General features: G+C 40.7%; 1 protein-coding gene across 3 annotated transcripts in view; it reads left to right on the top strand.

Moving 5' to 3' along the window:
* Positions 1-17914, top strand: part of STARD13 (StAR related lipid transfer domain containing 13) — a 334315-nt gene that overhangs the window by 236798 nt on the left and 79603 nt on the right. For all 3 annotated transcript variants that reach the window (XM_070409174.1, XM_070409173.1, XM_070409172.1), the window contains exon 4: positions 13909-13972. In XM_070409174.1, the coding sequence (XP_070265275.1) occupies positions 13909-13972 (64 nt within the window). The remainder of the gene's footprint in view (positions 1-13908; positions 13973-17914) is intronic.

Raw genomic sequence — 17914 nt, 5'->3', positions numbered from 1 at the left:
GCACTGGAGGGGGGTCCCTCAGCCCAGCCTGCCCTCCTCACAGTCCGGGAGCCCTCAGGGGCAGGAGGCAACCCAATAATCAGGAGAAGGTGACGTCCAATCACACCGCTGCTGCTGCCACTGCTGGCAGCGCAAGCCTCGGCCCGTCCTGGTTACCTGAGCCTCGGGTAGCCCTGGGCAGCTGGGCAGCTGACATCCGAGGCTTGCCTGTGCCTCAGACCAAACCTGGGTGGCTGGAGGGCTGAGGGGATTGGGGGAATCTGGAGGCAGGCCATGCAGGCCTGCCGCCCCAGCAAGACTGAGGGGGTTGGGTACTGCCATTTTGTGGCTATGGGTGCTGCCATCTTTGAGGGCATGGCAGTCAATTAGAATATTCCCTCCTTATTGGCTGTGGGTGCCGCCATCTTTGAGGGTGGGGCAGTCAATTAGCATATTCCCTCCTTATTGGCTGTGGGTGCCGCCATCTTTTTGATGGCGTGAGGGTCAATTAGCATATTCCCTCTTTATTAGATAGACTAGAGGCCTGATGCATGAAATTCATGCAAGGGGCTCGGTTCTCACAGCCCCAGCTGCTTTGGCCAGCCCTCGCAACCCCGGCTTTGTCCAGAAGGTGGTCCGGAATGTCATCTAGACAGTTGTTCTGCTGTTTGGTCTAATTGGCATATTAGCTCTTTATTATATAGGATCATTAAGTTAGAGGCAAATAAATACCAATGCTAAATATTTGCCAAAATGCAGATTGGCTTCATTCACAGCAGAATTTCACAGTGGTTTTGATAAAATGTTTTGAATACTTGTGTTATGTGACATGTTTTTTTTACCTGAGCCAGCTAATCCATAAAGAGGCATTTACATCTCTCCAGGATATGTTTCTTCCATTTCATATTCTTATAGAGTCAAGCAGTTCTATATAATATAAGCCTAATATTCAAATTGTCCCCTTGGGCGGTCGTTTGACCGGGAGGCCGGGAGTTCAACTGCTCGCTATGACATGTGCTGATCACCAGGGGGCAGCGCGGAACATGGCGGGCATCAGCGATGCACTACAACCTCTTGCCAGCTACCTGGGGGCAGGGGTGATGGGGGACAGAGGTGCAGTGAGAATGCAAGGTGTCCACCGAGCTCACTCTCACTCCTCCTGCTACCCTCCCCAGGGACACCAGGGCTTGCGCACTGGGGAAGCCCCCCATGCTCAGGTGCTGGGTGCCCATGAGGAGCCTGCCCCGCACCCATGCTGCCTCTTTAGAGTGAGCCGAGCCACAGCCACCAGGACTGCAGGGGCCAGCCGGGCTCGCCATGGGTTCATGCAGGAGCCGGTCTGTGAGGCCATTGGGATAGAGTGCACTGCCTTCCCGGCTTCTGTGTGGTGCCGCTGGGTGGCCCAGAGGCCCACGCTGCACCCTGGCATGCAGCGTCTGGCCGTGCTCACCGCATCTCCATGTGGGGACTCGGGCACCGTTACTCAGGCAGAGCGGGGGAGGGCATGGGGGCCCAGAAGCAGCTGGGACCTGCCCTTCCACACCAGACACTCGTGCTTTGATTGCCGGCCAGGCCTAACGACCGCACCTGTGTACAATTTTGTGCACCAGGCCTCTAGTTGTTTATATTACCTTTTACAGGAGAAATCACAGGCCAAGGCTAAACCATGCTGGGAATGTCTACCTAGCTTCAGACCACCATAAGGAGTGTTTTCTCTCTTTTTTTTTCCATCTTAACAAATCAGCTGTTTTATTTTTAAGTGTACAACATGATGATTTCATATAGATATACATTGTGGAAGGAAGAGTTAAATGGTTGTGTGTATGATATTTGAAATTGTACCTAGGATTTCTAAGATATCTTCAATGAGAATGATTTTGTAGATAGGATTGAGAACGAATGAGCAAGTAGATTAAAAGCAAAGGAAATGCAGATCACTTTACATCAGGAATTTCAAAGTCCAAAAACCAAAATAATTTTTTTTTAAAATATATTTTATTGATATTTTTTTACAGAGAGGAAGGGAGAGGGATAGAGAGTTAGAAACATTGATGAGAGAGAAACATTGATCAGCTGCCTCCTGCACACCCCCTACTGGGAATGTGCCTGCAACCAAGGTACATGCTCTGGACTGGAATCAAACCTGGGACCCTTCAGTCTGCAGGCCGACCGCTATCCACTGAGCTGAACCGGTTAGGGCCAAAATAATTTTTAAATGAATAAAACAAAAGACTACATCTTTAAAAAGATAGATTTTATTTTTAGAGCCATTTAAGGTTCACAGCAAATTTGAGCACAAAATACAGAGTTCCTGCCCTGCTCAGTGGTTGACCATCAACTTATGAACCAGGAGGTCACAGTTTGATCCCCAGTCAGGGCACATGCCCAGGTTGTAGGCTCAATCCCCTGTAGGGGGCATGCAGAAGGCAGCTGACAATGATTCTCATCATTGATGTTTCTAACTCTCCCTCTCCCTTCCTCTCTGAAATCAATAAAACCATATTAAATATATTACATATATATATATGTAAAAATACAAAGAGTTACTATATACCCTTGGACCTACACATACACAGCATCTCCCACCATCAATTGATGAACCTACATTGGACACATCATAGTTTACATTAGGGTTCACTCTTGGTCTTGTACATCCTATGGGTTTTAACAGATGTATCTATCATTATAGTATCATACAGAGTAGTTTCACTGCCCTAAACATCCTCTGTTTTCTGACTATTCACCCTTCCTCCCTCCTAACCCTGGGAAAGCACTGATCTTTTTAACTGTCTCAGTCATTTTGACTCTTCCAGAATGTCATGTAGTTGCAATTATTCTGTATGTATCTTTCTCATATTGGCTTCTTTCCATTAGTAATGTGCATTTAAGTTTTCTCTAAGTCTTTTTATGGCTTGATGGCTCACATTTTTTTTAGTGCTGAGTATATTTCATTGTCCAGATGTACCACAGTTTATTTATGAATTCACCTATTAAAGAACACCTCGGTTCCTCCCAAGTTTTTGCAATTATGAATAAAACTGCTATTAACATTTCTGTGCAGGTTTTTATGTGGACATAAGTTTTCATCTCATTTGGGTAAATACCAAGGAATGCAATTGCTCAGTCCTATGATAAGAGCGTGTTTGGCAGTAAGAAACTGCCACGCTGTCTTCCAAGGTAGCTATACCATTTTGTATTCCCACCAACAATGAATGAGAGTTCCTGTTACTCCACATCCTTGCCATCATTTGGTGTTGTGGATGTTTTAGTATTTTGTCGTTTTAATAGGTGAATCATGGTCTCATAGTTTTAATTTGTAATTCTCTAAACACATATGATGTTGAGCATCTTTTCATATGCTTATTTGCCATCTGTGTATCTTCTTTGGTCAGGGGTCTGTTCAGATCTTTTGCCTATTTTTTAATTGGGTTGTTTGTCTTCTTATTGTTGAGTTTTAAGAGGGTTATTTTTTAAATATTTTAGATAAACAGTTCTTTATCAGATATGTTTTTCACGAATATTTTCTCCAAATCTGTGGGTTGTCTCTTCATACACTTGACAATGTCTTTCATAAAGCAGAAGATTTCATTTTAATGAAGTCCAGTTTATCAATTTTTTTCTTTTTCAGAGTGTGCCTTTTATGTTGTATCTAAAAAGTCATACCACCACACCTCAGATTACCTAGATTTTTCTCCTATGTTATCTTCTACAAATTTCATTATTCTGTGTTTGAAATTAGTCTTATGATCCATTTTGAGTTAATTCTGGGGAAGGGTATAAGGTCTGTGTGTCTAGGTGATTTTTTTTTTTTTTGGCATGGAGATGTTCAATTGTTTCAATATCGTTTGTTGAAAGACTGCCTGTTCTCCATTGTATTATATTTGTCCCTTTGTAACAAATTAGTTGCCTGTATTTGTGTGGGTCTATTTCTGGGCTCTCTGTTTTGTTCCAATTGATCTGTTTGTTCTTCTGCCAACATTACACTGTCTTGATTACTGTAGCTTTGTAGTAAGTCTTAATGTCGGGTAATGTAAACCTTCCAACATTGTTCTTCTGCTTCAATGTTATGTTAACTATTCTTGGTCTTTTGCCTCTCTATGTAAACTTTAGAATCAGTTCATTCCTTTGTAATATTTTTCTTAAAACTGGATATTTTAAACAAAACTCTCAAATCATAGCCTCCCCTTCCCCCACCCCATGGCTTCTTGTTGTTGCTGTTTATTTAGTGACTTTTTACAACTAATTCTCTAATGTCTAAATTATTTGTTGTCTCTACTTTGTTAGCTTAGTGGTCAGCAAATAACTGGGCAGAGATTTCCACAAACATCTTGAAGCAGTATGTCTCCCAGCCTTTGCCAAAAGGTTCTGTACATATTGGGCTATGGTTTCAACACTCCAGCAGGAAGTTAGTAGCTCTGTCTTAGCATTTATTTTCTGCTTGTGCAGATCACCAAGGTCAGACAAAGATGATAAATTAGGACTTTTGCAAGTCTTTCCTGGGTATGCATACAGTTCTTCCTATGTGCTTGGCCTTCTAGAGTCCTAAGAATGTGTCAGAACTTTTCTAAATCCCCTATAGACATGTCATTTCAGAGGTTTTTCTTTTACTAGTATTTCTCTGATTCACATCTTGTTTGGCCCAACTGTTATCACCATTTTAGGCAGCTGTGATGTTAAATAATTGCTGCTGATTGATTTTGACAAACCCTTTGTGAATAAGCTAGTCTCAGTGATGAGCTCATAATCAAGTTAAATAAAGACAAGCCCTGTGAATAAGGGCATTCAGTGAATTGCCAGACAGCTTAGATAATGACAGTTCTTTAATAATGGAGCTTTTGGGGAGATCAAACCCATTCTGCCCTTTCTAGTGGCTGCTAGGCTGCCGATGTGCACAGTTACTCTGATTGTTAACTGTTGTTTTTCAAAGCTCCTGCATACTTGGGAAAAGGACAATTGAATAGGCCAAGTTCAAATGCCACAAAGCTCTGTCCTTACATAGACTCACCATTTTCCAACGGTACTTAGATTGTTGCAAGCCTTTATTAATTTCCAGAGCTCTTAAAAAGCTTATTTTGTACTTGTCTTTTTGTGACTGACTTATTTTACTTAGCATAATTCCCTCTAGGTCAGTGGTTCCCAAACTTATTTGGCCTACCCCCCACCCCTTTCCAGAAAAAATACTACTCAGCACCCCCTGGAAATTAATTTTTTTAAATTTTAATAGCAATTAAAAAGAAAGATATATGTATTAATGTTTCTACCTTTTTCGTAAAATATAGTAAAGAAAGGTGTAAATTAGAAACATTGAAGTTTGAAATTATGAAACTATTTATTGAACTCAGAATAGAAAGGTAATACAAAAAAAGTTAAAACAAATGCACCTGTGGCCATCACCGCCCCCCTGGATCGCTGCAGCGCCCACCAGGGGGCGGTAGCGCCCACTTTGGGAATCACTGCTCTAGGTCTATCCATACTATCACAAATGGTAAGATTGTATTCAATTTTATGACCAGGTAATATTTCATTGTGTAAACCACAGTTCTTTTTATGCACTTGTCTATTGATGGGCAGTTGGGTTTTTCCATATCTTGGCTATTGTAAATAATGCTGCAATGAACACAGGGGTTAATATATTGTTTTGAATTGGTGTTTGGGTTTCTTTGGATATATTCCCAGCAGTGGAATTGCTGGGTTCCATTTTTAATTTTTTGAGAACCCTCTATACTCTTTTTCATAATGGTTGCACCAATATGCATTCCCACCAGCAATGTGAAATCCAAAGAACAAAATAAACAAACAAAATTGAAACATACTCATAGAGAGCAGACTGATGGTTATGAGAGGAGATGGGGATTGGGGGACTGGCTAAAAGAAGTGAAAGAATTAAGAAGTACGGATTGGTTGTTACAAAATAGTTATGGGGATGTAAAGTAGAGCATAGGGAATACAGTCAATAATATTGTAATAACTATGTTTGGTGCCAGGTGAGTACTTGAAGTATCAGTGGGAACACTTTGTAAAATATACGATTGTGTAACCATTATACTCTACACCTGAAACTAATTCAAAATAATATTGAATGTAAAGTGTAATTAAAAAATAAAATGTAGCCCTAGATGGTTTGGCTCAGTGGATGAAGTGTCGGCCTGCGGACTGAAGGGTCTCATGTTCGATTCCAGTCAAGGGCACATGCCTGGGTTGCAGGCTTGATCCCCAGTAGGGGGCATGCAGGAGGCAGCCAATTAATGATTCTCCCTAATAATTATTGTTTCTAGCTCTCTTTCCCTCTCTCTTCCTCTCTGAAATCAATAAAAAGAATATTCTAAAAAATAATAAATAAATAAATAAATAAATAAATAAATAAATAAAATATAAAGTTTAAGCTTATTTTGATAATTTCTGCAATATTCTTATTGATTTTATGGAGAAGCAGAGTTTCAGACAGAGATCTTTACTTCATCATTCCCACTGATGTAACTCACTTGCATTATTATTCAGCATAATTGAAGTATAATTAACATTCAAATAAAATCATCAACTTAAAGTATACAATTTGACCAGTTTTATCAGATGTATGGTTATGTAACTATAACACAATCTTGATATAAAACATTTCTACTACCTAAAAAATATCTTCTGTTACTGGCATTTAACAACCACTGTACTGTTTTCTGTCATTTCAATTCTATATTTTCTAAAATTTTGTATAAAAGCAATCATAGCGTGTACGCATTCTCTTTGTGTCTGGCTTCTTTCACTTCGCATAATGCCTTTGAGATTAATCCATGTTGTTGCTTATATCAGTAATTTGAGTGCCTTTGTATTACTGAGTATTTAATTGTATGGATGCACCACAGTTTTTAATATCCATTTAGCAGTTGATGGGCATTTGGGTTATTTCCCCTTTTGTCTATTTTATAAATAACACTAGAGGCCCAGTGCACAAAAATTTGTGCACTCGGGGGGTAGGGGGGGTCCCTCAGCCCGGCCTGTGCCCTCTCGCAGTCTGGGACCCCTCGGGAGATAACAACCTGCTGGCTTAGGCCTGCTCCCAGGTAGCAGAGGGCAGGCCCAATCCCTAGGTGCAGCCCCTGGTTGGGCTCAGAGCAGGGCTGATTGGGGAGTTGGGCGCCACCCCCTGTCATGCACAGAGCAGGGTGGATTGGGAGGTTGAGATGCCACCCCTAGTCACGCTCAGGGTAGGGCCGATTGGGGGGTTGGGGCACCGCCCCCTGTCACACTCAAGGCAGGGTCGATGGGGAGATTGGGGCGCCACCCCCTGTCACGCACAGAGCAGGGCCAATCAGGGTGTTAGGGCACTGCCCCCTGTCACCCACAGAGCAGGGCCTATCAGGGGGGTTGGGGCTCCGTACCCTGTCATGCACAGAGCAGGGCCCATCAGGGGTTGGGGAGCTCCCCCCTGTCACACACAGAGCAGGGCCGATCAAGGGGTTGAGGAGCTCCCCCCTGTCACTCACAGAGTAGGGCCGACAGGGGAGTTGGGGCACTGCCCCCTGTCACACACAGAGCAGGGTGGATCAGGGGGTTGGGGCACCGCACCCTGTCACATTCAGGGCAGGGCCGATGGGGAGGTTATGGCTCTACCCCATCACACACAGAGCAGGGCCCGTGGGGGGCGGTTGGGGCGCCACCCTCTATCACCCACAGAGCAGGGCCGATCAGGGGGTTGGGGCGCCTCACCCTGTCACACACAGAGCAGGGCCCATCAGGGGGTTGCGGCTCCACCCCATCACACACAGAGCAGGGCCCGTGGCGGGGGTGAGGGGGTTGGGGCATCGCACCCTGCCACATACAGAGCCGCAGGGCGATCAGGGGGTTGGGGAGCTCCCCCCTATCAGGCACAGAGCAGGGCTGATCAGGGGGTTGGGGCGCCTTCCCCTGTCACAAACAGAGCAGGGTGGATAGGGAGGTTGTGGCCCCGCCCCCTGTCACACACAGAGCCTCAGGGCAATCAGGGGGTTTGGGCGCTGCCCCCTGTCACACTGATCCCGGTGCCGGGAGGCCTCGTGGCTCCGCTGATCCCGGTGCTGGGAGGCATATTACCCTTTTACTATATAGGATAGAGGCCTGGTGCATGGGTGGGGGCCAGCTGGTTTGCCCTGAAGGGTGTCCTGGATCAGGGTGGGGGTCTCCACTGGCCTGGCCAGTCTGGGTGAGGGGCTGAGGGCTGTTTTCAGGCTGGCGGGTGACTGAAGCTCCCAACCGCTCCTTTTTTTCTTTTTTTTTTTTTCTATTCTGGGCCAGCTTTAGCTCTGAGGCTTGGCTCCAGCTCTTAGGCCTCGGCTGCTGAAAGCAGGTATCTGGTTTGTTTGGGTTCTATAATCGAAACACTGTTTCAATTCCAGCTCTGAGATCCCGGCTGGCTGAAAGCAGGTTTCTGGAGTTTGTTTAGCTTCTATATTTGTAACAATGTTTCAAACTGCAAGCTCAGAGGCCGGCAGCGGCAGGCAGGGAACGTTGGCTTCCTCCATCACTGAAGCAAGCAAGCCTCATGTTCGCTTCAAGCTGCCTGGCTGCCAGCCGCCATCTTGGCTGGCAGTTAATTTGAATATTGCCCTGATTAGCCAATGGGAAGGGTAGCGGAGTGACACCAATTTGCATGTTTCTCTTTTATTAGTGTAGATTGCTTTGAAATTCAAGTACAAGTCTTTGAATGTGTGGTTTATTTTATCTTGGATAAAGAACTAAGAGTAGAATTGCTTGGTCAGATGCCAAGAATATGTTTAATGTTATAGGAAATTGCTAAGCCTTACCCTTTTGAAATTTCAGTGTTTCTGCATTCTTGCTAAAACTTAGTATTGTCAATGTTTTTAATTTAGGGACCCTAGTGTATATAGTGGTGTCTTGTTACTTTAATTTTCATGTCTCCTATGACTAATGATGTTGAGCATCTTTTTTCATCTGTCATTTGTATATCTTCTTTCATATCTGTCTATTAAATAGTTTGCCCATTTAAAAAATCAGGTTGCATAACATATTGTGGATTTGAGTTTTTGATATATTCTGAAAACAAGTCCTTTATAAAATATATGTTTGCTAATATTTTCTCCAAGTAGAGGAGAAAAGTTAAGATGCAGGCAAATATCTGACTTCGGAGGTGATAAAAGGACCCAAACCTAGGTAGTAATATCTAGTTAGTCTCTAGCTTTAAAAAACAATAAACTTCCTGCCCAGCCTATGTGCTTCAGTGGTTGACTGTGGACATATGAACCAGAAGGTCACGGTTTGATTCCCAGTCGGGCCATGCCCATGTTTCGGGTTCGATCCCCAGTGGGGGGCATTCAGGAGACAGCCAATCAGTGATTCTCTCTCATCATTGATGTTTCTATCTCTCCCTCTCCCTTTCTCTCTGAAATCAATAAAAATATATAAATAAATAAACAATAAGCCTCCTGTGTGTGTGTCAGAAAGTATAAAGTGTATTCAAGCTTATGCTATATACAGGATAAGCCCTTGGATGTCTTTTGTATATGTAGTACATCAAAACTTTTTGCACAGAATAAAATGGTTTGTTTGTGCTTCCAAGCCATAATGGAAGAACAAGTTTGTTAGACAGGTAAATTTTATAAATAATAGGCATTCCTTTCCTAAACAAACTTGTTGCAGAGCTGCTAAATGAGCAACATTTTTTTATTTAAGCTCTTATATATCAGAGCTTCCTAATGAAAATATATACAAAATTTACTTCACATACCACACTTACTCTTGGGTAGATGTTAGGCACATATGGAACTGCCCAAAAGATAGACTGTCAGTTACAGGAGCAAAGGTCAAGAAAGTGCTGAAGACAGGTCCAGACTAAATGGTCTGCTTTTAATTCAGAGTTGCTTATTATATTTGACAGTGAAGGTGGAAAATGAGGGGAATCATCAAATATTTTTTAAGTAACTAAATGACATGATAAAAAGTTGAGAAATAAAATAGGTTTTAATGTGAAGCATTTGAAGTAGTGGTGAAACCAATTAAAAGATAAGGGACTGAATGAGGACCAAAGAAGAAGCAAGATATTAAAAATATCCAGAGGTATAACTGACCGGACTTGGTGATCAAAATAAATGTTGGTCTTAAAAAGAAAAACCTTAAGATTACTCTGTTTTTCTATTTCAGTGGCCTACTTGGTTATACTTTTAATCAAGACAAAACATTAAAAAGGAGAAGCAGGTTCTGAAGAAATTAGAGGTCAGTTTTGGTAGTTGAGTTTGAAGGGCAAGCAAGACCCCACAAATGGATGAGATTAGTGAGTACCTAGAAATGTCACTGGGATTCAGGTGAGGTGTCTGAGCTAGAGAAAGAGAATTGAACATGATAAGAGTGTAATTTATTTAAAGATGTGATAAGATATTTTAGCATAACCATGAATTCTAAAAATATATATAAGTTAAGGGTCAAAATATATAAGTTTCCTGTACTGCTTAGTGACAGGAAAGAGATAATGTTTAGAGAGAGGAAAGATTTTCTCATCTTGAATGTCAAAGATGAGGAGAGTTTGAAGGGACAGTGAATGGTAATTAGTGTCCACTGCTACAACTATGTCTGCTAAAAAGAAGCTTTGGGATTTGATGACTAAAAATTATTGGGCAAAACTAGAAACAGTCCAAATGTTCATCAGCAAGAGAATAGGTAAACCTTCATACCATGGCATACTACTGAGCAACTAAAAAGGATGATTACTATTATACTGAACAACATGAATTAATCTCAAAAACATTATACTGAAGAGAAAAAAGCCAGACACAAATAGAACACACTGTGCAATTCCATATATATGATGACCAAGAATTGGCAAAACCAAATCTATGGATGATAGAAATCAGAAACAGGATACTCTGGGGATGGTAGGAGGGGGTGTGGTGGTGGTGAGAATTGACAGTAAAGGAGCACAAGATAATTTTCTGATGTAAAGAAATATTCTTACCTTGTTTGAGGATAGTTACAATTGCCAAAACTTACTGACTTGAAAACTTAAGATCTATTCATAACGAAAATACTAAATTAAGTCATTTGTCAAAGATGGGAGATTGAACATCTGAATTTGCTTGCTTTTAAATTCCCACTAATTTATGGAGACATTCATTTACAAAAGCAATTGTTAATACAGAAAGATCACAAGTATAAAATTTTCAAAGCAGAAAAACAGAAATATGAAATGGAGTACCAGTAAGCCCAAGAAAAAAAATTTACATGGTCAGTGAAAGAAGTCATAAAATAGATCAGTTTGTACTTCAGAATCGTAAAATGTTCAAAAATGGGAAATGAGGTTGAATGTGGGCTAAAAAATAAAAGGGTTGTTTAAAAGTGTTATTTAAAGTAGATATATTTCCCAAATCTATATTTGGGTGACTACTCCCACGCCATCAAGGTTATATGTTAATTCGCTGGAGAGGCTGAAACAGAAGTTCCCTAGACTAGGGGGCATCAGGCATCATTGAAGGTGGGAACTCTTTCAAAAACAAGGGCTTAAGTGATAGTCTATCTACATTCTAAATATTGAAATTACCAGGCCTCTTTTGTAACTCAGCTTCAGCGTATTGGACAAGTTAAAAATAATCTGAGTTCTGAGAAATTTGATTAGTCCATGATTTGAAAACAAACAAACAACATTAACAACAAAAACTCCTGCAAATTCAAACTAGAACAGGTCAGAAGGCTCTGAGAGAGCTGTCTCCAGGGAAATTAAATTAATAGACTACCTGATATGTTTTAACACACTTAGAGATTTAGATAATTGGAAAGATTTGAGTTTGAATTTAGGGATAAGTACATAGAAAACTATGAAAACAAGTAAACAAATGATTATTACCTCCTGGGAGAGTGAAAAGTTGAGAATGAAAGAAAAAATAATCAGAGTACGATATACATATGAAAAGCATTTACATGGCCATAATAAAAACTGAGTATTGATTTAGCAAAAATTATGAAGTTGTGACATAACTATAGTTAAAAGAGATACAGTAAAGGGTGTGAATGTATGGGGAGGTGAGCAGGAAGAATAGGTAGTAATAAAATAAATCCTCCTCTTTCATAGAAAAAAATGAATAGATAATGACTTAAACTGAAAAATCAAAAGTAACAATATAAGCATGTTGTTTAGGTAAACACTGAAAGAAACAGTTTTAAAAGTTGTCTCCAAAGAGTGGTACATGAAAAATGACATGAAAGTTAATGTTTGACTCTTTAAACCATATGCATTCAATAACTATGATTTTCAAAAAAGTAACCAAATAAATCAAGATAATAAAGGTATTTGTAAAGAGAATTTTATGAAATTAGATTGCAGTGGGTTGAACTGAATGAAAATTGAGACTGTTCTCAGGAAACTGAATAGGATAAGGAGGGGTAATTAGTATAGCTGCTTGATTGAAAGATAGGATTAATGAAAAACTGATGGTTTCCTTGATGATGGTTATTTACATAGCTAACAAATTGGTTAGTCAGTTTGCTCAAAACAGGGATGAGCTTAAAGAGAAGAAAAGCAGTGAGAAGAGTTTGCTGAGGTAAGAGGGAATAAATGAGGTATTGTTTCAAAGTCCCATATGAAGTGGTGGATGTTGAAATCAAAATCAAGGTTAAAGGATTAGCTTTGAAAAATAATAGGGCCTTGTCCAGTGTTCTCAGTGGTTAGAGCACTGGCCATACACCTAAGGGTCATGGGTTTGATTCCTGGTCAAGGGCACATACATGGGTTGCAGGTTCTATCTCTGGCATCAGTCTTGGGAGGCATATCTCTCTCTCTCTCTCTCTCTCTCTCTCTCTTTCTCTTCCTCTTTCTCTTTCTCTTTCTCTTCCCCCTCCCTCCTTCCCCCTCTTCCACTCTGTCTAAAAATCAGTGGGAAAAATATCCTTGAGTGAGGATTACCAACAACAAAAAATAAGAACATCTTTTTTTTTATGGTGAAGGAAAGGATTATTAGAAAAATTTATGTCAAATAGCTTATATTAAGCTGTATTTTCTCATTGGCAGTGGTAGCTAAGTCATCTGTTGAGAAACTGGCATCATTTTTATGATCTGAGATTGGGAGCCAACCAGAGAAAAAAATACAAAGAATGCTGGATAGCAATTTTGGGAACCCAGCTGAGGATAAATGTATGTATTAGCACATGTTACCATAACAAAACACCACAGACTGGGTGTCTTAAACAGTAGACATTTATTTTCTCACAGTTTTGGAAGCTGGAAAATCTACAACGGAGGCACCAGCAGGGTTTGGTTCCTGATAAGGACTCTCTTCCTGGCTCACAGACAGCCATCTTCTCATTGTGTCCTCACATGGTAGAGTGAGAGAGAGAGAGCTCTCTGGTGCCTCTTCCCATAAGAACAACAATTTTACTGGATCAGGGTTACACCCTATGACCTCATTTAACTTTAATCACTTCTTACTGCAAAAACAGTTACACTGGAGGTTAGGGCTTCAACATATGTGTTTGAGGGGGACACAATTCAATCCATAGCATGTATAATTTAGCACTGTAGTTTGAGTTATTTTTTCATTTATATCCAGCAGCCCAAGAGCAAGAGAGAAAACAGACAGTTGAGTTGATCCAAATTTGGGGACTAGCGTGATAAAAGATCAAGGTGGCAAACAAATTGAAGGGCTGGTGAAAGTATGGCTAAAATGAGTATGGGTTCCAAGCACAGCAGAAAGACAAGCAGGAAAAGGACCAGGTTTAGATTAGGGAGGGGGAGGGGCAGAGATTGATAGGCTTTGTGGCAGAGTCCTCTCAGGTCTGGAGGCTGGAGAGCAAATGGGACTCTTGTGTAGCAAAGTTTCAGCTAGTTCAGTACTTCCTGGGACATAATGGATGTTTCTTCACTTTCAACTTCACTGACAATGAATGAGAATTAACAAACTGGAGAGAAAATTTAGGTTCATTAGTGGTAGCAATCATCACATTTTTCTTTCTTTTTAGACGATTAAATACATTGAACAAGTGTGCCTCAATGAAACTTGATGTGAACTTCCAAAGGAAAAAGGTAGGTGTCTACATCTTACTAAGACCATAGCTACACCAACAGAAGAGTCTCGCATTCATAGATTAAAAACAACATGAACCTAAGCAAAATTATGAAAGGCCTGACCATCTACATTTATTCTCTAAATATCCCATCTTATCATAATCATTGAAGATTAAGTAAGTCTATTATAAACCCAGGCCAAGGTCTGTTTGTTTCATCATCTTATTTTGCTTTAGTTTTTATCAGAGGTTTGGATTAAGAAGTAAAAGGTCTTAATTCTTTATGGTAATTTTTCAGAAGTTTGTCAAGGTGCAAATAGTCCACTCCATATGAGAGTCAAATACTCCACAGATATTAGTAGATGAAAAGAATGCAGAAAAGTGTCTGTGGGTCCATACCAAATGTTTTCTACTTCGTTCGTTCCCAAGGCATTTTATTTCAGGTACATTTCCAGATGCATTCATTCTTAGGCAGGTTCACCATAGACCAGTGATGGCGAACCTATGACACGCGTGTCAGAGGTGACACGCGAACTCATTGTTTTGGTTGATTTTTCTTTGTTAAATGGCATTTAAATATATAAAATAAATTTCAAAAATATAAGTCTTTGAGCACACCCCCAGGATGCCGCCCAAGAAAGTGCCTGGTACGTTGTGCCTTGCTCTGTTGTATTTTGTGCCTTTAAATCAACGCAGCAGATCCAAGCAACAGCAGCCCCCTGATCACCGCAGCCTCCTGATCACCACAGCCTCCTGATCACCACACCCTCTGTCTGTGGAACAGCAGCTGTACGTGAAGCCTCCCCCCACCAGCCAGAAGAGCCAACACAGCTGTGAACAACACCCACCAGAGGAGCTGCTGCCAACTGGAAAGCAGCTGCTACCACAACTGTCTGAGCAGCAACCACAACCCAAGGAGCCCCTGCCACCCAGGGAGCAGCCACTGAACATCTCAACATCTACATATGTCAGCGAGATCAAACATGGGTAGGCAAAGAAACCCCCAAAGGAAAGAAAAGGAGGACTCGCCAGAAAAGCAGCTAAGTGAGACAGAGATATGCAACATGACGGAAAAAGAATTCAGAATAAGGTTCCTAGAGTACATGCACCAGATGTTCAAGAAGCAAGAAGAAACAGATGAAAAACTCAACTACTTATGCAAGAAGCTAGAAGAAACAGATGAAAAAATCAACAACTTAAGTAAGTCCCAAGAAGAAATGAAGAGTGACATAGCTTCAATAAAAAACTCCATTGAAAGTATCAACAGTAGACTGGGAGAAGCGGAGGACCGAATTAGTGAATTAGAAGACAAGGAAGCAAAACACACTCAAACTGTACGGCAAATGGAGAAAAAAATTAAAAGACAGGAGGAGAGCCTAAGGGAGCTTTGGTACAACATGAAACGAAACAACATACGAATAATAGGGGTGCCAGAACAACAGAAAGATGAACATGGATTAGAAAACCTATTTGAAGAAATAATATCAGAAAACTTCCCTGAGGTGGGGAAGAAAAAAGTCACACAAGCCCAGAGAGTCCCAAACAAGGTGAACCCGAAAAGACCCACACCAACACACATCATAATTACCATGGCAAATGTTCAGGATAAAGAGAGAATCTTACAGGCTGCAAGAGAGAGACGGAAAGTAACATACAAGGGATCTCCCATTAGATTATCAAATGATTTCTCAACAGAAACACATCAGGCCAGAAAAGAATGGACGGAAATCTACAAAGTGATGCAAAGCAAAGGACTGAATCCAAGAATACTCTATCCAGCAAGGCTATCATTCAAAATTGAAGGGGAAATAAGAAGCTTCACAGACAAAAAAGGGCTAAGGGAGTTTATCACCACCAAGCCAGCCATGCAAGAAATGCTAAAGGGACTGGTGTAAAAAGAAGAAATATCAAGCTCAGAAAGAAAACAGCCACACACACACACACACAAAGAAATGGCTACAAACAAGTACCTTTCAATAATAACTTTAAATGTAAATGGACTAAATGCTCCAACCAAAAGACATCGAGTGGCTGAATGGATAAAAAAACATGACCCATACATCTGCTGTCTACAAGAGACCCACCTCATTAGAAGGGACTCACACAGACTGAAAGTGAAGGGATGGAAAAATATCTTTCACGCAAATGGAAAGGAAAAGAAAGCTGGGGTAGCAATACTTATATCTGACAAAATACATCTCAAAGTGAAGGCCATAACCAGAGATAAGGAAGGCCACTTCATAATACTAAAGGGATCAATACAACAAGAAGATATAACCCTGGTAAACATATATGCACCCAATGCAGGAGCACCCACATACATAAGAAAACTTCTGGAAGATATCAGGGGAGAGATCGACAACAATACAATCATAGTAGGGGACTTTAATACACCACTGACATCACTGGATAAATCCGCTAGACAAAAACTCAGCAAAGAAACAGCAATCCTAAATGACTCACTAGATCAGATGGACTTAATTGACATCTTCAGAACACTTCACCCCACAGCTGCGGAATATACATTTGTCTCAGGTGCTCATGGGACATATTCAAAAATAGACCACATATTGGGTCACAAGCAAAGTCTCCATAAATTCAAGAAGATTGAAATCATAAAAAGCTTCTTCTCAGACCACGATGGCATAATGTTAGAAATAAACTACAATAAAAACAACCCAAAATACTCAAACACTTGGAAGCTGAATAGCATGTTATTAAATATTTATTGGGTTACCGATGACATCAAAGAAGAAATTAAAAACATCCTGGACACTAATGACAATGAAAACACAACAATCCAAAACCTCTGGGACACAATGAAAGCAGTCCTGAGAGGAAAGTTTATAGCTCTACAGGCCTATCTCAAAAAACAAGAAAAAATGGTAGTCAATCATCTAACTCTACAACTCAAAGAATTAGAAAGAGAGCAACAAGAAAACCCCAGAGTGAGCAGAAGGAAGGAGATAATAAAGATTAGAGCAGAAATCAATGAAATAGAGACCAAAAAAACAATACAGAAAATCAATGAAACCAAGAGCTGGTTCTTTGAAAGGATAAACAAGATTGACAAACCCCTAGCCAGGCTCACCAAGAAGCAAAGAGAGAGGTCCCAAATAAACCAAATCAGAAATGATAGAGGCGAAATAACAACAGACCCCACAGAAATACAAATGATTGTTAAACAATACTACGGGCAACTCTACTCCAACAAACTAGACAACCTGGAGGAAATGGACAAATTCCTAGAAAAATACAACATTCCAAAACTCAATCAGGAAGAATCTAAAAACCTCAATAGGCCAATAACTATGGAAGAAATTGAAGCAGTCATCAGAAAGCTTCCAGCAAACAAAAGCCCAGGGCCAGACGGCTTCACAGGGGAGTTCTACCAAACATTTAAGGAAGAACTAAAACCTATCCTCCTCAGACTACTACAAAAAATTCAAGAGGAAGGAATGCTTCCAAGCTCATTCTATGAAGCCAGCATCACCCTAATACCAAAACCAGGTAAAGACATCACAATGAAAGAGAATTACAGGCCAATATCCCTCATGAACATAGATGCCAAAATCCTCAACAAAATCTTAGCAAATCGGATCCAGCAGTACATCAGAAGGATCATACACCATGACCAAGTAGGATTTATCCCAGAGATGCAAGGATGGTACAACATCCGTAAATCAATAAATGTGATACATCACATAAACAAATTGAAAGAAAAAAACCACATGGTCATATCAATTGATGCAGAAAAAGCATTCGACAAAATCCAACACCCATTTTTGATAAAAACTCTCAGAAAGGTGGGAATAGAAGGATCATACCTCAACATAATAAAAGCCATATATGACAGGCCCACAGCCAACATCATACTCAATGGACAAAAACTAACACCATTTCCCCTAAGAACAGGAACAAGACAGGGATGCCCACTCTCACCACTCCTGTTCAACATAGT

The sequence above is a fragment of the Myotis yumanensis genome, unplaced genomic scaffold, assembly GCF_028538775.1.
Source record: "Myotis yumanensis isolate MYYU_CA2020_CCGP unplaced genomic scaffold, mMyoYum1.0.hap1 SCAF_3, whole genome shotgun sequence".
Classification (NCBI taxonomy): Eukaryota; Metazoa; Chordata; class Mammalia; order Chiroptera; family Vespertilionidae; genus Myotis; species Myotis yumanensis.
The sequence above is the reverse complement of the archived record's forward strand: the minus strand, read 5'-3'. Positions and strand labels throughout refer to the sequence as shown.